General features: G+C 47.2%; 2 protein-coding genes across 5 annotated transcripts; both read right to left on the bottom strand.

Annotated features, from left to right (window-relative positions):
• Window positions 1-313: 313 nt before the first annotated feature.
• Window positions 314-25,670, bottom strand: LOC135388120 (SR-related and CTD-associated factor 4-like). Of its 4 annotated transcripts, none has more exons than XM_064617461.1 (17): window positions 25,539-25,670; window positions 24,859-24,987; window positions 24,226-24,387; window positions 24,034-24,133; window positions 22,806-22,972; window positions 22,569-22,736; window positions 21,537-21,670; window positions 21,051-21,441; window positions 20,105-20,340; window positions 18,087-18,286; window positions 16,820-16,920; window positions 16,598-16,705; window positions 16,257-16,271; window positions 15,721-15,892; window positions 12,690-12,854; window positions 10,005-10,052; window positions 314-3,916 (listed from the first exon to the last, which is right to left on the bottom strand). In XM_064617461.1, the coding sequence occupies exons 1-17, from the start codon at window positions 25,566-25,568 to the stop codon at window positions 948-950; spliced, it is 5,295 nt and encodes a 1,764-aa protein (XP_064473531.1). In that variant the 5' UTR covers window positions 25,569-25,670; the 3' UTR covers window positions 314-947. The 4 variants fall into 4 exon arrangements, with proteins under 4 accessions (XP_064473531.1, XP_064473532.1, XP_064473535.1 ...); XM_064617462.1 differs by having other exon boundaries at window positions 10,011-10,052; XM_064617465.1 differs by lacking the exon at window positions 10,005-10,052.
• A 358-nt stretch (window positions 25,671-26,028) lies between these two features.
• Window positions 26,029-27,817, bottom strand: LOC135389927 (protein DGCR6-like). The gene is made up of 5 exons (XM_064619978.1): window positions 27,550-27,817; window positions 27,316-27,476; window positions 27,133-27,239; window positions 26,987-27,058; window positions 26,029-26,287 (listed from the first exon to the last, which is right to left on the bottom strand). Exons 1-5 carry the CDS (start codon window positions 27,807-27,809, stop codon window positions 26,162-26,164), a joined length of 726 nt encoding a protein of 241 aa, XP_064476048.1. The 5' UTR covers window positions 27,810-27,817; the 3' UTR covers window positions 26,029-26,161.
• Between the last annotated feature and the right edge of the window lie 66 nt (window positions 27,818-27,883).

Here is a 27,883-nt window from a genome sequence, read left to right as displayed (position 1 = left end):
TGTGGGAGTTTACTAATATGAAAGAAACAGGTGGCCTCCACACTGTTCCGATTATTCCCCTATCGGTCCAATGTCCACGAAGTGTCATGGTCAGCGAAAGCGAAATGTGAAGGATTATCCTTCGTGCTCCCGCTCTGCAAGCGCCCAGAACGCAATACATGCGCAAAGAGCACTGGGATTTCCTGAAGTCTATTGACTGGTATGCAAATGCATATATGAAGTATAACCACACAAAAAACCTGATAGGCAAATAACTCTAGCTGTACACCTGTTGCACTATGATCCTCCATGTCCTGAAACTGAAACCACTGCACACTTTCAGCATCATTTATTGAAATTATGCAATCACACTTTCAGGTTAACAAGTACAGCCTGCTTGGCTCTTTAATCTAAGCACAGCAGCGGGTCCTGCATCGATTTCTCGAACACTGGGTTTACAATTCTATCCCCAAAACTGATAAAGAAAAAGTACACTCTAAAACTATCGCACGATGCACTGCAAGACTTGCCAAGAAGAGAAATGTCTACCTTTTCCGTGGTATCCAAAAGAGCGACGCATAGTTCACAGTTCCCGTAGAGCTGCCATCCACCGAAGCTTCGGCAACTTACCCTGGGGGGGGCTGTCCTGAGCTGACACACGAACTTGCTTTGTCGTTACGTGCCAAGGGAAGTGAAAGAACAATAAGGAGATGCCATGTTGTTTTTTAAACAAAAACCAATCAACTTGGATTTATTTTGGTCTCAGGGCACGAGCGAAGAAGTGGAGGTAAGCCTTTTTTTGACTTCCGGGACACAGTTTGTTTTCGGGCCATGCCCCCCACCCTTCACAGTCGATGCACTTTGTAAGCGATCCCTTTGGAACTGAAGTCTATGTACACATGCCCACGCGTCGCACTCACACACACACACGCACACACACATAATGTTTAAAAAGCAGTCACAACACATCAAACCTGTTCCGCAACTGGTGCGACGGTTGTGCTTTCTGTTGTCTCTTTCGCTTTGTCTACGTTACTGTCTTTCGAAGAGTCTGCAACAGAACTGCTGCCATTTGTTTTCAGCACCTCTCCATTGGTCTCTACACTATCACTAACATCATCGGGCCTAGTCACACTTTTACTGCAGTCTGAAGGATCTCTACTTCGTTCCTTGTCCCTGCTTCTCTCACTTTCCCTACTCTTCTCTCTCTCGCGACTCTTTTCCCTTTCTCGACTTTTTTCTCCGTCTCCGCTGCGCTCCCTATCTTTATCTTCCTCTCTGTCCTTCTCCCGATCTTTGCTCTTCTCTCGCTCCTTACTTCGTTCACGATCCTTGCTCCTGTCGCGGCTTCTCTCGCCGTCCCTGCCTCGGTCCTTGTCTTTGCCCCTGTCCTTGTCACGACTCCTTTCACGGTCTCTGCTCCTATCCCCTTCTTTGTCTCGGTCGCGGCTGCGGTCGCGAGCCCGACTTTTTTCACCGTCTTGATCTCGACTTTTATCCCGGTCCCTGTCCCTGCTTCGGTCGCGGTCGCGATCCCGGTCTCTACGGTCTCCCCTTTCACGGTCTCCCCCTCTGCTGTTCCTGTCGCGGTCACTCCTGTCGCCTCTATCGTTTCTATCCGTGCGGTCATTTCGGTCTCTGTCCCTCGTAGCACGACGGTCAGTGTCCTCGTCCTCCCGCGACCACCGGCTCCGGCGCTCGCCGCGGTTCCGCCGCCGTTCGTTGGCGCCTGCGTCACCAAATCTGCGTCGATCGCCTTCGTCTTGCTGTTCCCGGCCACCCCACCTGTTGTCTGCGTTCCTCTCCTGAGCGGGGCCCTCACCAAATGCTCCGCGGAATGGGCCAACACCTCTTTCCTCCCCTGGTCCACCGTAGTGGGGGTCAAATGGTGGGTTCCAATCACCACCTCTTCTTTCCTCAACCCCAGGCATCCTCCCGTCGTTCCTCCGGCCGCCGGGCTCGAAACGGTTGTTGCCTGGGCCAAACATGTTGCCTCTCTGATTCGCGCCACCGGGGCCAACCATGCTGTTGCACTCGCCCATACGGCCTTTGGGGTCAAACCTCTGGTTGCGATCGTTCATGGGCATGTCGTCAAGCTTCCCGTCCCTTCCTCCCGAGTTGTTCTTGCCGGCGTCAGAGTTGGAAGGCTGGTCATGAGAGTTCATCTGCGAGTCTACATCTGTCCTGTCGGGACTCCTCATGCCGGGCTGTGGCATCCTCATTCCTGGCCCGGGCATCCTCGGGTTTGGTCCCATCATTCGCATGTTGGGTCCCATCATTCTGTGGTTCATTGGGCCCATCATCCTAAAGTCCTGAGGGCCGCCCATCATTCTGTGGTCAGGCGGTCCCCCAATCATGCGGTGATCTGGAGGGCCTCCCATCATTCCGTGCTCCATGTGACCACCTCCCATCACCCTATGATTGGGATGTCCCATTGGACCTTGGTCTGGGCCTCCCATCATCCTTCGCTCATGAGGACTCATCATGCGATGGTCTGGATGTCCCCCCATCATCCTGTGCTCCCCTGGACCACCTCCCATCATTCTGTGCTCTGGTGGTCCACCGAGCATCCTGTGTTCCCCAGGCCCTCCCATCTGCCTGTCTCGGGGGCCACCCATCATGCGGTGATCTGGGGGACCACCCATCATTCTATGATCAGGAGGTCCTCCCATCATCCTGCGGTCTGGAGGGCCACCCATCATTCTGTGCTCCGGTGGTCCACCCATCATTCGCTGGTCGTGTGGCCCTCCCATTCTTTGGTCTGGAGGACCACCACCCATCATCCGCTGGTCAGGTGGACCCCCCATCATTCTCTGGTCATGTGGCCCACCTACCCTCTGGTCGGGTGGACCTCCCATCATCCTCTGCTCCGGTGGACCGCCCATCATCCTCTGGTCAGGTGGACCACCCATCATCCTCTGCTCAGGTGGACCACCCATCCTGTGATCTGGGGGACCACCCATCATCCTCTGGTTTGGTGGTCCTCCCATCATCATTTGATCAGGTCCCATCATCCTGTGCTGATCTGGCCCCATCATCCGTTGACCAGGAAACTGCATTCGTGGTCCTTTATCTCCGAATGGGAAGCTGGGTGGTGGGCCCCCCATGCGCAGGGGTGCCCCCATCATTCCTTGTCCCGCAGGAGAAGTCATGTTGGGTGGAATCTGTGGCTTGGGTTGCAAATCATCAGCGCCAAGTCCATGAGTGTCATCCTTTTGCTCTCCTCCACTGCCTTCATCCAACTGCATATTCTCGGACGTGTTTTCATGTTTCTCAGCTTCCCCGCTTTTGCCCTGCTGTGCGGAAGCACATTCCGCTGCGGCTGCCTTGGCCTCACTCTCTGCGGTCTTCGCGGCTTCCGATTCTGCCTGGTTTCCTGACGACATGGGGAAGCTCTGCTGCGGGAAGGGAAAGTGCGCACTGCCTTGCTGCTGTCCAACCCCACCAAACGGCACATTCCAAGGCTGATCGGAAGTTGCGGGTTTATCCGCCGGGGTCGGAATGGCACTGAGCGGAACGCTCGTGCCGTCTTCATCCGTCGGCGTCGCATCTCCGTCGGTGTCACAAGACATCGGTATGGCTGTGGTCTCGGTCGTAGCAGACGCCGCCGACATGGTAGCAGTTGTAGTCACAGACGACATGGCTGCCGTGTTGCTCGCAGACATGGCCGGGGGAGCTTGACTGGTTGCGAGGCTGGTCGGGGGCATGACGCTCGATGAAGGGGGCATTCCCGGGGGAAGAGCTATGCCCGCAAGCGAACCTGGGTGGGCTCCCATGGGACCGCCGGGAAGCCCCATGTGCGGTGGGAGTAGACCCAGCGGGTTACCCGCCATCATCTGGGGTCCTGGTGGTGGCACCATGAGCATCTGGTTTGGTGGAGGTACACCCATGGGCAGTGGTATCTGGGACATCATGAGCCCCTGTGATGGCAACATGCCTGCGGGGAACAGAGATACGGCTCAATAAACAAGGAGAACCAAATATGGGAGAGGGTGAATTTTGAGGACGTATACAAAAAAAAAAAAAAACATTTGCACGTGTTGGCGAACTAAAACATTCACAGCACGAAAGAGACAGACTTGGCAATAGAGACTCGACGGTTTGGTAGTAAAATCACCAAATGCAATTAACCTCATCTCATAGCCAGTGCTCTCACAGGGACACTGACTACTGCCCCAAAGCCCCAAAGCTGAATAAATGTTATTTGTTTGTCACAGAACTGTGTGCAGATCTGCAAGTGAAAATGAAGCACTGTTTTCGAGGAGACACAAATCTCTTCCTACAGGCACAGCCAAATTAAAAGTTCCGGTGATGAAATGTCAACAGCTTAGCCACAATAACATAAACAACTTAACAAATTACAATTATATTAGCAACTTCAGTACATCGATTAAAACTTAATTTAATATGGCTGCTGTGAGATTGCACGCTCATCATATGTGCATTGGCTCTGTGTGTACCTCATACTTTCCTATTTCACATAGTGCATGCTGTTCTGCCACGAAAACACATACTGGAAAAATGTTCAAATCCACCGCAACAAACAAGTAATATTTTACGTTTGGATGTTATTTTTTACCTTGTAAATAGTCATGACTGAAAATAATACACATTTCCTTAAATTCTACAATACACTGCTGTCAATGCAAACACAGAAATGGAGTCTGACAAGTCCATGTAAATGTCTGAGAGTCAATGTGAAGTAGCTGATTACGTGCCAACATTCATCTGCTGATTCTTTCTTTTCCTTCTTTGTATTTAATCATATCATTTTTTTTTCAGACAATATCCTGTTCGAAAACTTGTCTTCCAAGCTTATGGGACAACAGTAGTCCACAAAATTGGAATTGGTTGTCCAATACTGGCATGAAAGGATCAGCATGTTGCAGTACTCTACTTTGGAACAGCACACATGAAAATTGGGCACTGTGAAAATTGTCTGTAAAATTTGCAGGTAAAAAGGCAGTATACCTCCTATTCAAGCCTTGCCCTTTCATACGCTCCTTGAAAATGTTCACGTAATCCCCCACTACACAGCGTGATGAATTTATAATGAGCCTCCTTGAAAGAGACTATCATACTCTATGAAAGCTATGTTGATACTCCTAAACATCATATGGCCAATGAAACCCCTAAGATAATGAACTTGCCCAAGGCCAATGAACTAGCCCAAGTTGTGGTGAATCAGGTGTGCACATATGAAAGGGTCACAGTAGATGGCAAATTGTCTGACAAGCCCAATTCAACGCGTATAACACCGCTGTCGCATTGGGATTCCAAGGGGTACACGTTCAAGAAAACACTGCTTGGAAAGTTTAGCAAAACGGCACAGCAGGCTTATAAATAGAACTAGGATGCCCAGAGAGTTCCTCACAGACTTGGAGGTCAGCTTTGGTCATAAAAATAATTCGGAAAGGATTTACACATAAGCTGAATCACACTACATTACATTTGTGTGGCAACATGGTACCCGTGCTGCAGGGCAGCACGAGGGATAGTTTCGACCACCTGGGGTACTTTAACGTACACCTGAAATTTCCGACACACGTGTGATGGAAGCAATGTTTACCTCCCTACTGCTACTCCCCTACACTGCGCTACCGACCTCGACCTTGGTGAGCCAACATGCTACTGACTGAGCTACCAAGGTCAGCAACAACAAGGTCATCGATGTGCAGATGGCAGTGGAGGGAAGGCGCTGTGTAGCTGCTCTCATAGTTACTCTCATAGGATAGGTTAGTTCACACCAATGTGCTCCGTCGCGTCATTGCAGCGCGACCGTCACCAGATCATTATTTGCGGGTACTCTTCTAGCCATTCCGTTGTCGATGCCTATTTCGAGTTACAGTTGGATACATCATTCTTCTGGTACCACCGTTTCAAAGAAGGAAGCATTTCTTTGACTTGACCAACTCTGGTGTGGTCGCCAATGCATGACAGAAAGAAAACAGCCATCATCTCTACGGTAAGCAGTGAGGGCTTATGCGAAGACAATAATAATTATTCGTTTCAACACTAGCAACATTCCGATTTGCATCAACAAAAAATGACGAGAAGGCTAAGTAACATCCCACACGAACACCGGCGGAGCTCTGCATATATGTGCGGATGAGAAACGGGTGTTGAGCTTCTGCTCCACCAAGTACGCTTACTACACGTGCACACCCGCTTAAATATTTCGTACGGGTGTAGCCGTAATGCCTAGCCCTCTACTGCTTCGGACTAGAGTAATCAATCTTCTGATAAATGCTCACTCTGAGCGTGCTTTGGACGATTCTCACTCGTCCGTGTGTGTTTCCGTTCTGTGTGGGTAGAGGGCAGCACAGAAAATTGGCAGAGCAAGTTTTGTTGCACTATCTGCAGCTGAGCACACTGGATCAGCTGGCAACAGGGACATTTAAAAAATGGCATCCAGAGAATTGCATTTTACGAGAAGAAAGTGTTCCCGAGATTCTCAATGACTCTGATAGTGATTCAAGTTACGTTTGCCCATCCAGTGAAGACGACGACACTGACGTAGAATTTGCGAGTTCTCCTAGCAAGGAAGACAACGATGTTGCAACTGCTGATTTAGGAAGTCGTCGACACTGATGTCCGATGAAGGGAAGAGGACCTGCCGTCTGCACCTCCGCGGTTCCCATTCTCATCAACACTTGGGGAAAAAAATTTGATGTTTTGAACATCAACGACACGACAGAGTAGTCCAAGACTTCTTTTACGGACGACATTATCAAAATGCTCAAGCCTCATGTGTTGTGCCATGTTTTGAACAATACCACAGCCGTTCAATACCATTCACAGAATACCATTGCAGCCTAACATGATGGGACAAGGAGGGCACCAGCTATGTTGTGGGCACCAGTTTGTTTGTCTTACTTAAACTATGTTCGCCTCTCATTTTCACCGCTTCTCTTTGAAATGTAATGTCTCTAACATTTTTGTAGATGTATCGTAAAAGTTTTTGCAGCAGTAGGGCCATGTGTTTTTGTCTTTAAATCAGGTTTTATTCCAGGAGCTGTAGAACAGGGTAAAATCCCGTGATGTCGGGTGGAAAATTACATATTCAGGTGGAAAACAAATAAAAAAAGGGCAGTGTTCGTATTTTTTTTTAGACACAAGATGTGGCTCAGCCGTGTTGAATGTGCAGTGCATAGCATCCTGCAATGCCTGTGTTGCTGGCTGAATTGACACTTTGCCAAATTAGTTTTTGGGGCCTTTCGCAGTAACAGTGATGCAAATCGTGAGGTAAAAGCAGGTTTCACCCGGTGTTGCCCTATAACACAGGGCCCGTAAGTATACAAAGAATAACATGTGCTCCTCAGAAAAAAAAACAAAAGAAAAAGAAAAACAGACTTCAGGGTTAAGGCAGAACACGCACGTATCGCAACCAGCTTGAGGAAACGGAGACCTGGAGTGCCGCTGAGTAATGTAGAGCAAGGCAACATCACCTCATGGCGGATGACGAACGCCGACGACAAGCAAAGGCGACACAGCAGAAGATTAAGGATCTCAAGATGTCATGGGTACCCCATGTTACTTCAATGTGTTCAGGGAAAAAAACAGCATTTTGCAAAGGCGGAAAACCTTGCAACTGTGGGAACCACGAGAATGCCATCACCAACATGAAGTGGTTTTCATACCCCTATCATCTAGCTGGTCTGTCTGGAAGGTGGAGGAGTGTCACCGTGAAATGGCAACAGTCCAGAATTTATTGTTTGAAATCATTGTCACTAGGATTTCAAACACACTGTATGAAGGCCAAGCAAAAATAACAACAAGAAAGCAACAAAAGCTACTACCCTGCAGGCCAAGGGTTCTCAAATTTTGTGACCTTATGGAACCCCCCAACACATTTTGCATTGCAGTACAACAAAATGGAGGTTTGGCACGCATTCGTACAGCTACCATACGCCAAAACTTCACTGCAAACAAGTTGTGGTGGTTTCCTTTCATGAAACACGGATCCATACTTAATGCACACTTTGCTTATAAAGGTTAACACATGATGTTCTCGTACAACAATCGTTTTCACATTTCGAACGAGGTGTGGGCTATCCGAGAGCTTCTGACAAACTCCGTAGTGAAAAAGCCTGTGCGTGAGCAAAAACACAGAGACACAAACTCAACAGCTAGAGCTCTGAGCCGTTGTGTTCATGTTGCAGTGCATATATATACAGTCAACCCTCGTTTTATGAACACGCTCGGTTCCCGGAAAAATCGTTCATAAATCGAGGGATTCATAAATCGAAAATTCCGTTAAGTCAGTAGTATCGAGCTGACGAAACAGAATTTGCGAGTTGGGATTGTGTTTATAATGCAATATATATTGTAATTTTGCTTTCGGCCATGTCTTCTGCTTTACACTTGGTCATCCTTAATGCGTCCCCGGAAAACCCGTTTGTTGATCGGATTTCGAGGGGTTAAAAACTGAGGGTGCAATACCAGGAAAAAAGTCCATCCGTTCCGGCATCATTCATAAGACCACGGAATAATTTATTTGAAGATTTTTGTTGACCTCGGAACGATCCGTTCATAAAAATGAGGGCAAAAAACGCAGGGCAAGTCCTACTTGGTTCCCAGAAATTCCATTCATTATTCGAATATCGAGGTTCATAAAATGAGGGAAAAATGCATGTAAAAATTTTGGTTCGTCGTGCTCCTGTTCATAAAACGAGGGAATTCATAAATCGAACGTTCATAAATCGAGGGTTGACTGTATATATATATATTTTTTTCATGCTGGTTTTTTTCGCCCATGGAGCTCCTCGGCCAGCTTGCCTGTACCTACGCAGTCTTATCTGTCAGCTTCCTGATGGCACCATTGTTCGAGACTGTGGCGAAATTGTTGCCAAAACATGATAACACATCAGACAAAGGCGTCATCGTCCACACGCCGCCTCACTTTTGTGAGATTGACGACATGAAGGACTCCATAGTAGATTGCATCGCTGCCTTCTCTGTGCAGTACCGATGCTCTTGAGCACGATGTTGTGTGTGTGTTGAAACAGTGAGTTTTGTGTGTTTCTCTTCGTGGTTTGTCTGTGGGCGATGAAAGCTCCTCAAAATCGAAATCAATCAATCGGAAGATGTTTAAAGATACACGTTGCCCACAAACATTTATAATGATATTACTCCCGATCCTCTGAAAACGATATGACTAGGGATGTTGCAAATACTATTCGACACTTTGAATATGTACGAAATATTTTCAGCATTCGTATCCAATTTGACAATTTATAGGTATTTCTGCCTTTCGAATAAATCAAATATCTTCACTAAATCCTTGCGCACTAAATCCCACGCAGCATTTTCGCAACAGAAACGCACTCTGGTGGCGCATTCCACGCTCGTGATGTCAGGCGTCACGGAAAATCATCAAGCGGGTCCGCAAACATTTTCTCGACGGCTGGTCGCCAGTCCGGCTGGATGCACGCTGTCCGGATCCGCTTTCGTAACGAGCCTCCGCTAGTGAAACGCATGCAATAGATTTTACGATACAATAGAATTTTACGCGAGAAATCCACATAGAGCGTATAGACGCACGAATAAAGCTTCTACATACGGAACTATCCAACAGCGGTGTGCGCGGCTTGCATGCGCGTGTGCAATCGCTATCGGCACAACCAGCTATTGTATTGCTATTGTATTGCTATTGAGAGTGCAGAGCAGGTCTCGTTTCACCGTTTCTGCGCGTGGGTTCGCATTATGCTCGACCCTCCTCGTCTGGTTGGGATATTCGAATGCTGCATCTGCGCAGGGAGCCAGTGTCGGGATAGTTCGTGTAAACATCCAGACAGCCATTTGGAGAAGGCTAACCCAGCTTGAGAACGCCTGCTCTGGATTGATACGGTCATGTCTCGGCCCCCCGTTTCTGCATGTGCGTGGGGAAGTATGTACGTCTCCCCACCCGTTCACAGTCTTTGGTGCAACAAGCAAGAGGAGAAAAACGAAGGCCACACAGAGAGCAGTGCGCTGACGAGGACAGTGAAAACACACACACATACAGTGCAAGATCGGCCACTCACATGCACCTTCAATTTGAGGCTTGCTCGTGCTAGGCACAGGGCCACGCCCTGAAAACACAGCAACATAGGAATGTAACTTCCCAACACAACTCCCCTTTCCTACAGTACCATCTGGTGCACTTTAAGCTCAGCAGCTTTTTTCTGTTCATCAGCAACACTGTCTTGACGAAACATCCATTGACGTGCGGCTATGCCCACCCACACGCTGCAAAAATATGCGGCTGATCTAACCAATACTTCCCAACGCTGACACCGTCCCACGAATCTCCATTACGTTTAAAGCATGCACTGTTGCAGAAGTTCGCACGCTCGTTTGGGCAACACACATGCCATAATAAACGTCTATTAGTCACCCGTGACTTGCTTGTACTAAATGGCTGTCGGGAGAACCAGTGGAGCTAATGACGGCTACGTAACTATCGCATCCTTGTCATTTAAAAAAAAAAGGGGGTCTTCCCACTTCGGAGTCAATGCAATGACGCCACCTACAACTGTCGCAAGCATTAGTATATAGAACCTGAAGTTCTCAGGAAATACGTTTTTCTAAATTTGGGGGTAAAAATCGGGTAAATAAACCTGTGCCCTAAAATCATACAAATTCGGGTAGAAAAACTTCCAGTGCGATAGATTCAGGGAGAAACCTGGCTCAGTTACTCAAACTATCTGTACTGGTTTGGTACAAACTGTTATGTAACTACATTTGCCGTCAAACAAGTTAGTCTTGCAGACGTCTCAGTGAGCGCAATTTGCCGGGTAAAAATCGGTTTTCACCCTAAAGAGGCAACCTTCGATTCGGGGTGCAAATTCGGGGAAGGATTGGGTTAAAGCCTAAAAACTTCGGGCTCCATTAATATAGTACCCAAACCTCATCGGCCGAGACATGGCATCATTTCCGACCCACAATTCGGTTCCCCGCTCTGCCTCACGAGGAGTAGCTGGAGCATTGTGTTTTAGGACTAAACCCTGCAAAACCAATATTTACCCTCGATTATTGCTTTCAGTCACTTTGGGTAAAACTGGAGAGAAGCAGAGAACAGGATCAGGCTCAGGCGGCACTTTTTTTTGCCCGCTCACAGGCACCACCAGATTTTACCCCGTTTGGCAGCTTCTAACGTAAAAGCTCGCTTCCCGTTTTTACCCCAATGTTTGAGGCAAACGATGCTAGTATGCGAGGTTGCGTCAAGACAGCAACACTCAGGGTGTCTACCAAATTGCAGCCTTCTAATTCCCAGACTTTTCCCGGCTTTTCACCGACTATTTCAAGCTAATTCTGCGACTAAGACAAAAGGGAACTTGGTGCCTGCTGCTGCGTTTCGATACATATCCCCAAGTCCCTAGGTTTTCCGCGATTCCGTGAAATTTCGCAGAATTCGGAATAATTCGCGGAATCCTTCGTTTGGCAAAGAATTTCACGCAATCCCTTATTTTTAGGGGTGTGTGGATATTCGAGTTCTCGAATTCGAATTGAATACAATCACTCGAAGCATTCGATTCGTGAATCGAATACCCAATATTCGGGTTTCCGGATATACAACTCTTCGTCGAATACAAACGAGACCTCCCAAAAGTGGGCTTCACCTGACGCTTCCCTGCACGAGGCGAAGCCTGCTCTAGAAAATTGAAGCCTGCTTTACGAAATTGTCCATGCCGCAGGACAAACACAGACGGATTCTAGTTTAGCTTAAGATAACGTTTATTGTGCATACTTCGCCCGCGGAAGGGTATAAAGTATACGATGGCATAAAGGGCATACAATGATCGCAGGCAACAGACAGCATCACAGGAGAACGCAAGATATCATGTACGTAATTCTGAGCCACAACAGTGCTTTGAATCTAATTTTATAAAATATTGTTTGCTTCCACATTATCCAAGAAAATAAAGTGTTTCCCGTTTCAAGCAGTTGTCGCCGCGGAAAATCGTGGAATTTACAAGTCCGTGTCGCGGAATTTTGAATTTGCCGCAGCAGCAAAACCGAGGGCCATTACACATCTGATGATGATTTACTGAGCATTACTGAGTCTGCCCTACTTTTCTGCCTCTGACCTTGTCGTACAGGCGGACTGATACTCGCAGCAACGTCGCTGCTGCGTGGTCCCCCAACGACTGATCGACAATCGCGATTCGCTGCGCATTTTTACTGCACTCGTCTACGATTCCCCCCCCCCCGACTTCGGCTGCTTTTTGACAAGTTCCCCTGACAATCCCCCCCGACTTTCCGGTCGCATCGAAATTCCCCGGCAACTCCCGGTTTTCCAGGTTGGTAGACACCCTGAATACTATACGTAACACCGTACAATCTCTAGAGCCTGAAGTTTTCGGGAAATATTTTTTTCTAATTTCGGGGGGTAAAAATCGGGTAACTAAACATGCGTTCTAAATTCACGCGAATTCGGGTGAAAAAAACTTCCAGTATGCAAAATTCGGGGAGAAATCGGGCTCAGTTACCCAAAACTAACTGTACTGGTTCGGTACAAACGGTGATGTAACTGCATTGGCTGCCAAACAAGTTAGTGTGCGTTCCTACAGACGTCTCAGTGAGGGCAATTTGTCGGGTAAAAATCGGGTTTCACCCTAAAGAGGCAACACCTTCGATTCGGGGTGCAAGTTCTGGGTAGAATCGGGTTAAACCCTAAAACTTCAGGCTCTAATCCATCTCGTACCAACAGGGAACCCTGTGCTTACCGTGAGTCATGGCAATCCCAAACTGCGGCAAGGGGGGCGGGGGAACCATGGCCACCGTGGTGGGAGCCACCACCGCACCCGCCATGTTGGGCATCGCAACCACAGGTACGGTGTCCACTTGGGGTTTGGACACCTGTTGCTCCTGTTCCTGGGCAGCTTTCTTCTCTGCACAACATAGAGCTACCGTCAGACGTTCCGCAGCTCAACCGTGGCTATCACACACTAAGGTGGAACCTCGTTGAGACATACCTGCCTAAACGGTACTGCCGCGTAAAACGTACCATATTTTCCAGCGTATAGGCGCGGCTTTTCTCGAATATTTTGACGATGTGCCTTATACGAAGGTGCGACCTATATAATTTTTTTTTTCAATGCGATTTTTCTTAGTGCGTCTAATAGGCCAGGAAATACGATAGTTACGTCAAATCCCCAATACAGTAAAATCTCATTAAGTCAAACGCCAGTTAAGAACAAAATTAGGCTTATGTCGAACGCCCACGATGTCCCGTGCACGGCCTGTATTCCCGTAATGTAAATAATACCTGCTTTAGTCGAAATCACGGCAAAGCCGAACAAATGTTTCGTCCCAGGCGACATTTTCAATCTGTTTTAAGAAGAATTTCACTTCGGATCGGTGAACACCACCAGTGCCTCCACCACCACCTTTCTCCACTATGGATCGCCATAATCGGCCAAGTTCTTCAAGCCAGCCAACACAATCCAATCCAAGTCGATGGGTTCGAGGCTTGCGTGATTCCAAAACTAGCGCGAGGCGCTGTGTAGGGGGCTAGGCTGTTCGGCGCCAAAGGCGCTATATGGGGACGCGGTGAAGTGAAAGTCGAGAACTGTGTGTACTGTGCACACGCTGTTAGGTTTTGTGCGACATATCATTGTCGACGCTGAGGCAACGCAGGTTGAAGACTCTCACGCTTGCAGAAAAGCACGAGCTGATAGCAGCGATTGAAGCCGGCACAAAATCGAGCAGAGTATTGTGCGAGTTGAGTTATAACTACAAATAAAGGCGATATTGATCCATTTGTGGACTATGCAACAGTTTAGGGGCCAATTTTTATCAGAATTTGGCAGTTGTTTGATAATTCAAAATACCGCTTAAGTCAAACTAACTGGTCTGGATTGTGGGTGCTTGAGTTAATGAGATTTTACTGTACTACAGTCGAACCTCGTTAAAACGAAGTCGGTTACAGCATATTTTCGGTTATTACGAAATTTTTTTCTTTACTTGGTTGGCCATGCTTTGGTTCTATGGGGATTTTTTTTCTACAACGAAGTAATCTCCTCTATTTTCATCGCATCTTCGGTTATTGCGAAGTTTTTGCCTCGAATTTCTTATCGCGGAATGACTTATCCACGGATATTAGCGCCGCCGCGTACGTGTCACCAATGAGACGCGATCTCAATGAGCGATCGCGTCCTGGCCTGGCGCTCCACCAGCATTCTCTCGCTTCCTCCTCACCACATCTACACCTCCGCGCCCAGTCCTCCTCCACCCACATGACCACGCGTAACTTGATTCATTCTCTTCTAGCAGTGTGGACAACGTGGGACGTGGGTACACCTTCGGCTGGTACGCCATATCTCGCAAACGGAAAGCGTTGTCTTTCGAAATGGAAATGCGATTGAGACGTTGTTCGAGGCATGGAACGACGTCACGCACAGCATAATCCGAAACTGCTTTGCGAAGGGAGGGTCCGCGGCCATCGCGGAGGAAGTTGACACGGAGGCGACATCGGTAACAAACGAGGCAGGCACCTCGTGGAAGCCAGCGTGTGGAAGCAGACGCAGAAATGGTGAAGCAGGTGCGATTTTGTGTCGGCCGACGACGAGCTCGTGGTGGCAGCTGAGCTATTAGACAGTGACATAATCGCTGCCGTCACCGCGCAAAACATGATGGTTGGAGCTGACGCAATCAGTGATGACAACTGCCGTGACAGCGAAAACGAAGGCACGGAGAACTCTCGCGTCACCAGTTCCGAGGCGCTTAGCATGGTGCGAACAATAACGGACTTCCTCTTGGAACATCCGACGGTGTCAGAAGCAGATGTTTGCAACGGAGTTCGTTGTCTCGATAAGGTGAGCGACATCGTCGTGCGCAATGCTATCGCGACGAGGCAACAAGTGATTACAGATTTTTTCAAATAAATATGCTTTTTTGAGTGCTCATTTTGTGTCGTAGCCTGACTGTATCATACCACAACGTGGTGCACCGCTTGTTAGCAGCATAGTGGCAATCTCCTACAATTTCTGGAGGTATTCTTTTAGTAAGAATTTCGGATACAACGAACAAATTCGCGGTTCCCGTGAGACTTCGCTATAACGAGGTTCGACTGTACTACCATTAAAACCAAGGCATCTAACGCCCGCTGAAGCGGCAGTGCTTCACTGCCTGCCTGTTGAGTAGTTTGTACTTCATGTCGCATTAGAGCTCGAAGCAGCCTCTGGCACTCTGCAGGGCTCTACTCTCCTTCCCAGAGTATTAATGGTGAGTGTGTCAATACTCTGCGTGTGAAGCACATGCTAGCATCATGGCATGTTGGCAACATTTCTAGGTGGGGCTGGATGGGAAGTCATGCCCATCTCTATCGCATCGTTGTGATGTGGCTCCACTCAGCTGTGCAGCGGCATAGCATTTTGTGGCTCTCAGTTCCACTGCAATTTGTATTCATTCAACTACATATGCCCAGTAAGCAAGCCTCGCATATCCTGAATGAAACGCATTCGAAACAGCTCGTGTCCACGAAAGGCTTGGCAGAAAAGCAAAAAGTTTGCTTACGTCTATCTCTCATTTGCAGTAATTTATGGTTTCGATTTCTTAGCAGGTAAAAACGTTCAACTTTCAATGTTCCCAACAAATACGCCTTAACGAGGTTCTACTCTACTCAATTAACGAGCTGACGGACCTTCACAATTCATTAGCCGGTTCCTCGTAACTAACTCTTAAGCACATTTCAACAGGAAACGCAACTGTTTAACGATAGCGACCTTTTCTGAACACAAGCTGCTCAGCCGTTACCTCGGAGCTCCTGCGTGAGCGAGTCCTCATCCAGCACGCCCCCTTCTTCGAGGGCGAGCAGGTCAACGTTCTCGGGGAGCTTCTCGTAAGGGATGTAGCTGACGCCCAGGTCAACCTCCCAGTAGTCTTTGAAGTCTTTCCCTTTTACACCTTTGCCAGGTGCCCATGCCATCTGCAAAATGCCAACAGGTTATCAGCAACACCAAACGGGCTAGAAGCACAGGGATAGAGCCAGAGCCAGATCTTTTCCTCGGTTCACCCCTTCCATTTTTGCGAGGTTAGAAGTCAATGGAAATAAGGAATTTTCCACTTAGAATGTTTTAGGACAAGAAAGGGATGCGCAAACATGATGAGACCGCATTTTTCACTGCAGTGTGTATTGTTAACTTCTTTTTGTATTGTGGTACAAAGAAAAAAATGTTGACACGCTAAAAAAAAATCTGGCTCCAGATATATGACCTGTGCAGCAAAATTCCTTTGCAGTCTCAGATCCAGTGCCTGGGTGCCTGGATCATTGAAATTTTGCATTTGCTTACATCAGAGCGTTGTACCTACAAAAAAACGAGAACTTGTTGCTCTTCAGAACCTCTCTCGTAGATTCGTATCTGGCTACAGTCATGTGCAGAAGAGAACACAGTCACAAATCCACAGCGAAAGTCTCTAGGTTATTCAACTTAGGGTGAGGCTGTAAGATGGGTTTAGTTCATGAAAATTCAGTTGGGTGCATCAGCAATATGTCAGCAGGGCTCAGAGGAAAGGTTGAGCTGTATTCTCCCTACGGTATAACACGCTCTCGTGTCAGAGCTACAGTGTTTTTTTTTTTTCTTAAGCATGCAGTGTTTGATTCTCAGTGTAAATATTCTCAGACTCAACCAACCTTGATGAGGCTGCCCTGAAGCTTCAAGTTTTTCAGCTTCTGCAAGGCACGGAATGCATCCTGCCTGCGGTCCATGCAAACGAAGGCACAGCCACGCGGAGGAATCATCTGCAACAATTCCATAACATCTGTAGCCACGCCTCAAGGCAGTTACGCATACATGGTAATTGCACAGTATATCCGAAGTATAGACAGTATCGCCAAGGTGGCAGAGAAGCTTACATCGATGCTGACGATAGTACCGTACTCTCCGAACGTATTATGCAGATCAGTCTCGGACACAGATTTTGGTACGTGGCCCAGCCATAGTGTTGCACTGCAAACTGAACAATTCACTGAAGTAAGCGCAAGTCAAATCATACGTCACACTTAGACACACCGGGCAATGACATCAAAGGGTGAGGTAAAGCGCAGATGTCAAGGAGCATAGAGTCAAGGAACCCTCACGGTGATTAGTGTCACGTTTCTGGTGGTACCTGAATCGACTACAGTGGACTCCTCTTAAACGGAAACCCGAGGGAATGGGAATATTGTTCCATTTATCGGAAGCTTCATTTAAGCAAAGTACACAGTTTTCATGAAATGCAACTTTATTTCAAGATAATCAACTTCCACTACTGTAGATAGCAAGAAAAAAAAAAAGAAGTAATTAATGGCTGTTCTCTTCCCATTTTTTGATTTGTTTACAAAATATGCCTGCATGCCTGAGGATTGGAAAAAATTTTATGCGCATCTCCATAGTCTACAATGAGGTTTATCTTTCTGTTCAACCGGTCAAACTGTGCATCCTCTTCCCGTGTCCAGGTTTCTGATATTACCTGTCAGTGGCATCATCCACTTAACCATTGAATGTGCAGCCTGCTGTGACGACAGCGTTGACTTTGGCATATCAAATTTCACGGTTTCTATTTTTGATTTGCTCTCACGATCACGTCCCCGAAGTATCCGCAACGTTGACGCAAGCGAAACCCGTTCATGTGGCTGTTTCTTGAGAGACTTCATGAAGACACACGTAGACGCGAGCTAAGCCTAACATTGTACGAGTGACTGGTGGACTGGATTGCACTGGCTATGACTTCAGCCCGGGTTGTCAGATGTGAATGGTAATCTTCCAGGTTCGGCGGCATCTCGGTACCTCCACTTCGTTCCATTTACCCGAAGTACATAAAACTGGTTGTTTCAATTATCCGAAGATTTTATCATCGCATGCATAGAAAACCAACCAAAGGTGACCCTATTGTTCCGTTTATCCGTAATTTCCGTTGAACCGAGTTTCGTTTAGTGGGAGTCCACTGCATCAAAACCACAACTCAAGATCCGTTCCCACTGCTTGTGTCTGTGCTTCATCCCCAAAGCACCGGCTGCTTTATTTCCCCATCACTTTCAATGAGACGTAACATCACGGCGGGATCCAGATTTTTCTGAGGATGGCTGACACATTAAAAGTTTGAGATGTAACGGGCAAACCTCGGTAAATGGGTAAACCTACCACTAAGACAGCTTCTTTTGATGGGAGGAAAGCCCTTGCGACGGCGCTCCCGTTCCCGCTCCCTTTCCCGCTCTCGTGTCTGCCGCTCCCACGAACGGTCGTGACGATAGCGCGAGCGGTTGCGGCCCCCGTCCGAGTCGGGAGTCCTGGACCTGCCTCTGCGACGTGGTGACCTTGACCGGCTCCTCCTCCTCCTTTCCCTGCAAGGAGCAGCCATGAAAACAAAATGTTCAATATATTTCGTGGACGATCAATTTTAGGAAGCAGTGCAATGAAAGCAAACATTTTAATCAACCATTAGAGATATTAATAGCCACTAATCAACCATCACCTATTAAGAAACCTGATTAGTCCACATATAATGCAAACCAGCATACAATTGTACCTGTGTGTTTTATAAGGAAAATAAATAAACGACGGTTGTAGCGTTTCAGACAAACACATCTCGCAAAAATGTGAACATGCGTACACAGTCAAGCTCCTTTACAACGAAACTCAGGGGACAGCAAAAAAAATTCACAGTAAAGGTATTTTCGTTAAAAAGGATGTCCATTATTGGACCTAGAGGGCTCCAGCGGGACCGCAAAAAAATTTGCTGTAGTGGTATTTTCGTTAAAAAGGTGTTCGCTATAAAGGAGTTTGACAGTAGTACGACTACTTTCTGAGGCTTCTGTTCCACGTAAAAATCCTCGCACTACCATATTTACTTGCGTAATTTGGACACCCCTAGTTTAGCACACAAAATAACACGAAAATAAAAATCGCGCAAGTTGTGCATCTGCATTTTCGCGCGTGGATATCTGTTCTGCACCTCAGCGACCACTGTGATCGTCTTTCACTTAGCATGAAGTTTTCGCAACACCGTCAGTGCTACAAAAGTTACGGTGGTGTTTTTGTTGAATTTGCACCCACGTTCGGACGATGGTCCACTGACACGACGGACGATATTGCCACTCTCGAACTACAAAACGAACGCAGAAAAAAACACTGGACAAATACACTATGAGCTCACAGCACCACACCACAAAGTTGCTTTCGTGCTTTCACACACAGCACAGCGTGCTTTCGGTTGTCAGTGTGATCAGTGGAGTCTTCCAGCCACGTCACAGCATCTCGCTGTATTTTACCGGCAGGATGAGCTGTAGTGGGCCCGGTATTTTGTCTCCTGACCGTCACCGGCTGTGGGGTACCCAAGTACTTTTTTCGTGCTACCTCAGTGCAGTGGTAACGTTCGTGCTGGCTCTACCGGGAGCCTATACAACCAGCATACTAAAATATTGGAATTTTGCTCAGCTTGAACATTGTTACGGATCCCCCAAATTTTTTGGGAAGAAAAAGTGCGTGAATCATGTAAGTACATACAGTATGTGCAGATAAATTCGGGTAAATTCACCGAGTTTCGAACAAAACTTGAATCATAGTAACTCTCTTTTCTTTTCATCCTTTCCATGTGCCATTAGACTATGGAATTGTTTACCCTAACCCATCACCTGAGTTGCAAATCGTGCATCATTTGAAACCGTTCTCTGCTCTCTTTTTTCCTTTGTAGTGTTATCAAACCATGTTACTTTTGTTGTGCGACTAGTTGTTCGTGACATCGTATTACATTATCCTGCGTTAATCCATTTCCTTTTTCTTTTCTTTTTTGTTACTGTTCCGTTTTGGTTTTCATTGCAGTTATGCATTCTTCATGTAATGCCCCAAGGCCCTTGGAGCACCACAATAAATAAGTAAATAAATACGGTACACTTCGCATTTACACATCCATGACCTGCACAAAGCTTAGAGGCAGCCCTGTTCATCCCAGCAGAAAATACACAACTAGTGATGACGCATATTACAAAAAATGCAAAATGAGGAGGGGGGGGGAATATGTTTAATAGAATGATAAATGAAAAACAAACTTTTGTAATAGCTGAAATGGAACACCGCTGTCAAACACAGCAGCTCGCATTACATTCCCGCAGCTGTGACGCGGCACGCTTTGTACGGTCTCGTAAATTTGGTGTCACTCTCACCTGTCACGGGACGGTGATAAACCGCCAGGTGTCCGCAGGTCCATGTCTTTTGGAGCCAGAATGCCGCGTTCATCAAGGTCGCCACCACCCATGTGAGCGGGTGCTTCACCAGGCATGCTGTCGAGGCCCATACGCCCCTCATCCACCATGGGTGCAACCTGCGGGGGCATAAACCCCACGGGTTCCATGCTTCCAAAGGGCATGGTAGGTGGAAGGGTCGGAGGGAAGAGCGGCATCTATACGTCGGAGAAACGGAATCGTTTATTACCACGGGCACTTTCTTTTAGACTGGGCCTCATAGCTTCACACTTCTCCCCACACTGAAAAGCTCACACCAAACTTGGTTCACTGCTAACCACAATGGTGCTCGCCACCCATAATGCTGGCAATGCCCCTGTGTGGTGATAAGGGTAACACGTGATCAGATGTCCAAGAGTAATAAAAATGCGGTTTATAGCGAACATTTTGAAGAATCGAGTTCTAGAAATAACGAGCTTTTCACACGTACAAAAAGAAAGTGTGATGACGACGGTTAGAGTCATCTCCTACAATCGTCTGCCGGAGCAGAATGCGCTGGCAGATGGTATTCTACGTCAATGTTCAGTATGCCTAATGTTTATTTGAATTACACGAGTGGTGCATAAAATTCTTGAGACCCCATTAGGGGAAGCAGTACGGTACGCAGAAAAAAATTTTTAAAAAATATTTTTTTAGCTTTACATGTAGAGGAAGTGCTCACTTTCCTTTTCCAAAATGCGATACGAGTTCTGCTGGATTGAACCTCTCCCCCTCCCTTTGGCTAGTGCAGAGGGAGGCACACTATTACTGTTTCTCTTAGTGGATTGTGGCCAAAAAACAAAAAACAAAATTTCGAGCTGCATTTTCCCGAGGATTTTCAGGCCCGCAGTAATGCATTACAGTAATACACTAGAGGCTGACTGCTCACATTTTGAAGATTGGCCACCTCGGGCAAGGCACTGACCGCTGCGGTGGCCGCGGCCACGGCATTAAAATCTGGCACGTATGCCATCGGAGCAGCGCCCGAGGTTGCCAGCGTGGTCGGCGTCGCCGAGGGAGGGTAACTTGGCTGCGACACAGACGCGTTTTGCGCCGCAGGGATGAAGGGATGGCTGACGACTGTGCTAGTGGGAGCGGTGGGTGCAGAAACACTGCCCTGCTGCGTGACAACGGAGGGCTGGGGGAAGGACGAGGCAGGCGCGGAAGTCACCGGGGTGCCCTCCGAAGAGCGCAGGACTTCGGACGATTGCTGCAGCGTCTGCTGCATCTGCTGCAGCTGCCGCAGCAGCTCGGGGTTGTTCAGCAGATTTTGTGCCATGCTGCGGAAGACGTGAAGAAGTGAGAGAGAGAAAAGAATCAGCCATCTTGCAGAGGAGCAAGTCGTAGATGAGGCAGGTAGCAGGCAAGCTCTTACCTCAGCGCAAGGGCGTTTGGTTCCGCTGAGCGCGAACTAGAGTCCTCCTTGGGAGGAGGCTCTACTTGGGCTGGGGGTGCTTCTTCCTCCTCTTCCTCTTCTTCTTCATCACCATAATCAAAGTCTAGAAGCTTCTGTGGAGAAGCATCAAAGAAGCTCGTTGAGCAATGTTGAGTTGCATGTGAGGGAAAAAAATGCTATATAGGTAGAGCCTCGAGCTTTCCACGCATCCCCAAAGTTTCGCGGAATCGGCCATGTCACGCAGGACCTGCTGTTTCCCTCAGAATGGTCAGTTTTTCATGAAATATTTGATACGTTATTGAATTATGTGAGGATTTCAGTCGATCTGCGACAGTTTTGGAGTTCAGACCCGATCAGTGGTGACAGCAATGCCCGACACCAATGATAATGCTGGCACTTAAACTGCTGAATGTGTCGCGACAAAAGGAAATTTAATTACAGCAACACCCAGAGGGAGATGGACAGAGTTTAGCCTAATTTATTTCTGTGCACTGAAACATTACAGAAGACTAGAAGAGACCTGGAAAGAATGCTGCACTTTATTTTAGAATCCTACGGACCTGTACATCCCACTTCGCGGCAAAGTAAATCTTCCACCATAGAAAGCTAGGGGCTTTAGCTATAGGTTCTCAGATTAAGGAGTCTAATGTATGATGTTGTTGTCTAATGTTCGTTTGAGTAATAGAGCCCAATTTTCCCCCAAATTTAGCATACTGGTAGTTTTTGCACCCGAATTCGAATGAATTTAGAGTAGATGTTGATTTCCCCCGACTTTCACACCCCCAAATTGGGAAAAAGATATTTCCCAAAAACTTCAGGCTATAATAATAAATCACAGGGCTCGCTTCGGCAAAAATTGGAGCTGGGATTTGGTAAATCAGGTCACTCCGTAAATTACTACCCGTGGAACCAGATATCTTCGAAGTAAGTGCTTGGAAAGCGAGCTAGCCCTTTCAGCTGACACAATGAAATTTCAGACAAAAAATAAAAAAACTGCAAATCACAACCCACCTTATTAAATTTAACGGCATTAGTCGGAGGTTCGTTGGATGGTGCCTTGTCCTCCTTTACTGCCAGGAGCTGAGATGCCAGACTCTGGAGCTTCATGAGCAGGGCGGGGTCGGTCCCCGGCAGGTTCACGTCCGCCTCCGCCGCCATGGTTGCCAGACTGACATTTTCCTGCGCGGAACAAAAAGAGATACCCAAAATCGTATCCGCCATACCACCCGGGCGATGAACTGGGCGTACCTGAGTGAGAGCGTAGGTTTTCGTTTCCTGCACGGTGGATGAAGCCTCCTTCGCCGTCTGATTAGAGTGGTTCCACTCCTGCCACAAACTGCTGCCGTGGTTTACCTTGGCTGCGGCTTCAGATGCGTCCGAGGCTTGGCTGACTCCTTGGTCTACCACGACGCTGCCTGAAAGGTTCGACATGTGAAGCTAGGGGGTCAGAGCCGTAGCGATGGGGGGAGGGGGGAGAGAGGCAGCCGCCCCAGGCAGGTTCTTTGTACATGATAAGTAGGTAGCAACGTTCTCGGGTTAATTGCCTTTCTCAGATTCGGGGGGCATAAAATCCGGGCGCTATTTTTCAATCCGTAATTCGGGGAGAAATCGAGCGATGATTGTGCCTTCGGGTGTTATCGGGTGTTTTTCTTTCTCCTCTCGCCTATTAATTCCTTTCCTAACCTCTTGTTTTTGGGGTGACCTACCAGCGCTAATACCTGAAGGCAGACAGTACCGACATGCATGGGTATATTTCTGGGAACGTAAGTGACCCGTTCTTACATGTGTTACAGGTGGCGACCTTTGTTCGACATCAGTGGAAACGTCACTTAAATATTTCATAGTGAATGGAATTCGAGGAGAAATCGGGTTTAACCCAAATTGGTCGGAGGTCAGTTCGGGAGGGGGACATGGACATGGGTACATGGACTGCGTAGTCGTCGCCTACTCCGCGCATTGGTGCCAATGCAGCACAAACGCCCTCTACGGCGCAGGATGGTGCACCACCCCGTGATTGGTGTTTAGCACACCACTTCCATCGCCGATATCTGCTCGTACTTTTCTGCGAACGATACGTGAACAAGCTTCGTTCTTTGCCGAACTGTTCACAATTCATAATCAACAGGATGTGCGGAACATTTGAAATTCCGTGATCATCGAGAATAGATTTCCGCCGGAAAAGACGTGACTTATAGATCACGTGCCCCTCATTGTGATTGGCTAGAACATCAAGAACGTTCTAGCGTTTTCGGTCGGTAACCGATTCGGAGCAACTCGAGTGTTGCTCCGAGTCGTGGTAGGCAGTGCAGGTCGAGTCAACTCTGACCAACTCCGAGGTTGGTCATAACTGGTGGAGAAAGTTGGCCTGTGTGAACACAGCCTCAGGCTCGGGTAAATTGAATGTATGCCGGGCTCAGGCTTGGCAGTGCGCTACTACACATCACTATTAAACATAATCAAGTTGTAGTATTCTCACCATCTACTGGAAGAACAGCCATGTCCAACAGAGGCTGGATAACATCCGGAGGAAAGACCTGGTTCTTCTGCCACAGATTCAGCACCCGAACAATCTTTGGCTACACAAGTAATGTTGCAAGTTGAGGTGCAAGGACTCCGGATAAAAAGAAAACATGCGAAACGATTGAAACAAGTGTGCGTGCACACTTACCCTGTCCTCTGGAGGACATTTGAAGAGGTGTTGAAACGTGGCATGAATGTTTTTCGTAAAGCGAGGGGCAAAGACGTCTTTGTCCTGTCCGAACTGGTGCCGCGACTGCCGTACTATCGAGTCAACCACGTACAGTCCTGGAACCTTGTACTCGGGACGACACTACACCGAACAGAAAAGCATACTTTCAAGAAACCTGAAGCAAACACCAAGAGTGACGATGAAAGTAACAAGTGAAAGTCAGTGCTACACAGAGAGTTGGGGTTTCCCCACAAAACAGACGTCACAGGCAAGCGGACAAGAATAAGAGTAAGTATAGCGCAAGGAATGTGTGGTGTTCACACGGTGTGTGCATGGAGAAATGTACGGTTAAATGCGTTAACGAAACATACATATATAACATGCATACACTCAACAAAGTTTAACAGACAAGTTTCTGCTAGCAATAATGCAATCGCATTCTCCAGAAATCCTTCTCTGGAACATTGGGGGAGATCTTAGAATGGAGAGATACAAGCTAGTATATCTGCAGAGTGAGATATACCATGTAACCAAGAATAACTTGTGCAGCTTCCAGGATTACTAAAGGGGGCCCTGTGGTTATCAGGGCAGGGAAATGAATAACCAACGTACCTTTTGAACAAACTTTTCCACGCTTTGCACAATATGCTTATAAAACTTGATTCCTTTGATTGCTGTCTTTGTGATCGATGTCATCTTGGCTTTCGAAATCGGCGGTTTGCCTTCATACAGCGCAGAAAGCTGGGAATACATACAGACGTTGTATCAACAGAAGAAATCATTTATATCACGCCATACCCACCGATCCCGCCTTCGCAATGCATTGCTACGCGACGGCCCAAACCGCGAACAGCGTAATGTTACCAAACACAGCTGCCGTTCAGAACTTGCAACCGATAAGGTAAAATTGCCCACTTTCGCATCCAAAACCACTTTCCACGATGCTAAATACGGGATGGGTACCGCACCGCAAAAGTATTCTGCACCACAGCACGGTCGCCGCATTGTGTTCTACCTATACAATCAGCGTAAAACACGAACTTGTAACGGCGTACTTCGCCCGCGCCAGCATAGCACATTAACACACATCGCAACACGTAATCGACCCAATATTTTGCATTGGCTAGAGTATGTTATAAACGTGCAGAACTTGATTTTCGCATCTATGCGGTGGAATTGCTACACTATTCGTCTCCACAAACACGCGAGTTAGGCCTCGTTTATATAATTTTATGCCTGATACAGTGTAACTGAAGTATTCTGTGCGTGTAACGATTGGAAAGTTGCCTTACCTCGCTGTTGAAGGCCTTGACCACTTCCATCTTGAAGCCGATTTTGTGGTGTTTGTTTTGATCAACAAAAGGTTACTTCTCACATCGGGAACCTCGTTAGTATCCAAGATGGCGAGGACCTTTCAGAATGAGTGTCCCATCATACTCTGATGTGATTGGCTGACAAGGGTGGATATCTCCCAATCACAGGCAAGCTAGCGGACCGCTAAATGATGGCATCTATATCACAGAAACGCAAACGCTCTCAAATATCTCCTGTTCCGCGTACTTTTGCTGCACATTATTACAATTTAATGTACACCTGTCTTAGGTATGTGCCTGTTTTTCGCTTTGTTTCTATGGTTCAGGGACCCCTCTAGGTAGCGCTAGCGTCTACCTCTTCAAACAGTTTCGGTTTCGCGTCATGACAAAAATATAATGTTTCCAATGTTCTCGCTGTTCCTCAACATTGCGTGTATTCCTCAACAAGCAAACTAAAAAACAGCCAAAATGTTTGTTGCACTTGCATTTATTAAGTCATTTTGAGTGGATGGTGAATATATTACACTGGATGAAAATGATTGTAACACAAAAGGACTATTTTATGTGGAGGAATAAATTAATTCATTAAGTTTTACATGCGATCAGGGCCGTGATAGCCGAGAGATGAACCCCAGCAGACACATCTGAAGTTGAATTTCCATGGGACTATTGGTCACAAAGAATCCTGGAACTCCCGCTTTCTCCAGAGTAACTTGTTGGTCACTCACCTGAAACACACCACATAAGAAAGGACATTAAAGAAGCAAGGAAGTGACACTGAATGTGGCTCTAAGCTCTATTTCATTCATCAAGAAGTGTATCGTCACTGCACAATGAAACTACAAGAACTCGTCGCCGTCGTCTGCTACTGTTATAGCACTTCAGCAACATATAAGCCGTCTTCGATCCATGAAAAAAATGCAAGGGGGAGCGTAAAGGAGTGCAAATGGTGCTGCTCTTCTGCAAAGTACACAGAGCCCAATCGAATAGGAAGTGTAAGCCTCAGATAGTTTCTCACAGACATCCACACTGGATCTCAATTTTCTGAATGATTATTTTTATAAAATTACTTGAGAGGTAAAAACAGGCTCATGTTAACAAAACTGATTGCCAGTATGCTCCAGGTCGATGATAAAGCATCGCCAAAAGCCACAGCTACCATATCCGTGTCGTCTGCTTCACAGTGCACGAAATGTTGTACAGACGTTGGAGAACGTGCAGCGTTCGTGAACTCGTGCTGCAATCCCGCTGCGCTTTTTCCAATCGAATGGTCGAGTGTCGTGCAAAGGCCGTACTTCCGCTGAATCGAATTGCGGAACTTGCAACGTTTGCACTAGTTCACAAGGTGCAGAACAAAGACAGCTATAAAGCTGGGGCATCGGCATCAATCAAATCAGATGACACCTCACCACAGCTGATTCACTTACACACTGGTCGAGCTTGGTAATGATCTTCATGTCAACTCGATTAAGCTCCTCCTGGAACAGCTTCTCTTGCTCCTGAAGTAGCAACTTATTTTGTAACTAGAAATACCTAGAAACACAGACACACTCCTTCATGGTTGAAATAATACCTCTCGTTCTTTCTGATGTGCTAGGTCCACAATGATGGTGCTCTCACCCGCCGCCAGCAAGGTTTCACGCTGCTCTTTCTGCTTTTTCAGCAAGAGTTGCATGTTTTCTGCAAGCATGCAGTTTAAAATATTCTTGTTATGCAGTTACGCGTGGTTCTTAGCAAATCTATCACCCTGTGCTACCTTGTCGTGTGTTACAGACTGCTTTTCTAGTCTGGAATAGAGCTCTTTCGTCCATGAGTTGAATGTCTTTCAAACCACGAACGATCTCAAAGACCGTGTCATCAAGCAGGGAACGCGCCAGAGTTGACAGAAGCTCGTACGGTAAACGCTGTTGAAACTTCCTGAAAATACGAGGATAAATATCGGGAACACGAACTGCAAAATAACGTGTCAGTGGTCCTCGTCAGCACTCACTGAGGTAAATCAGCTGCCATTTTCTGGAGCTCACTGAACAACGAATAGTGTCTTTGCTGGAGAAGCTCCTTCTTGGCTAATTCTTCAGCGTTTACATTGCTGTAGGTTACCATCTGGTTTGAACTACTTGGCACGGGAAAGGTGTTCATTTGTGGCATGTAATGTGCCATGGTGATGGAGTAAACTTTGTCCAGAACACATAAAACAGTGAAAAAATGGCTAGGAAGACATACAACAGGTAGACACACAACAAACGGCATCAGTTGGATCGAAATTAAATTTTTTTGATGGATTGGATTGGATAATCATGTCGACGTCGATGAAGTCTACTGCA

This window comes from Ornithodoros turicata, chromosome 3 (assembly GCF_037126465.1).
Source record: "Ornithodoros turicata isolate Travis chromosome 3, ASM3712646v1, whole genome shotgun sequence".
NCBI classification, from domain to species: Eukaryota; Metazoa; Arthropoda; class Arachnida; order Ixodida; family Argasidae; genus Ornithodoros; species Ornithodoros turicata.
Note: the sequence above shows the minus strand (reverse complement) of the source record. Positions and strands in the feature narration are given on the sequence as shown.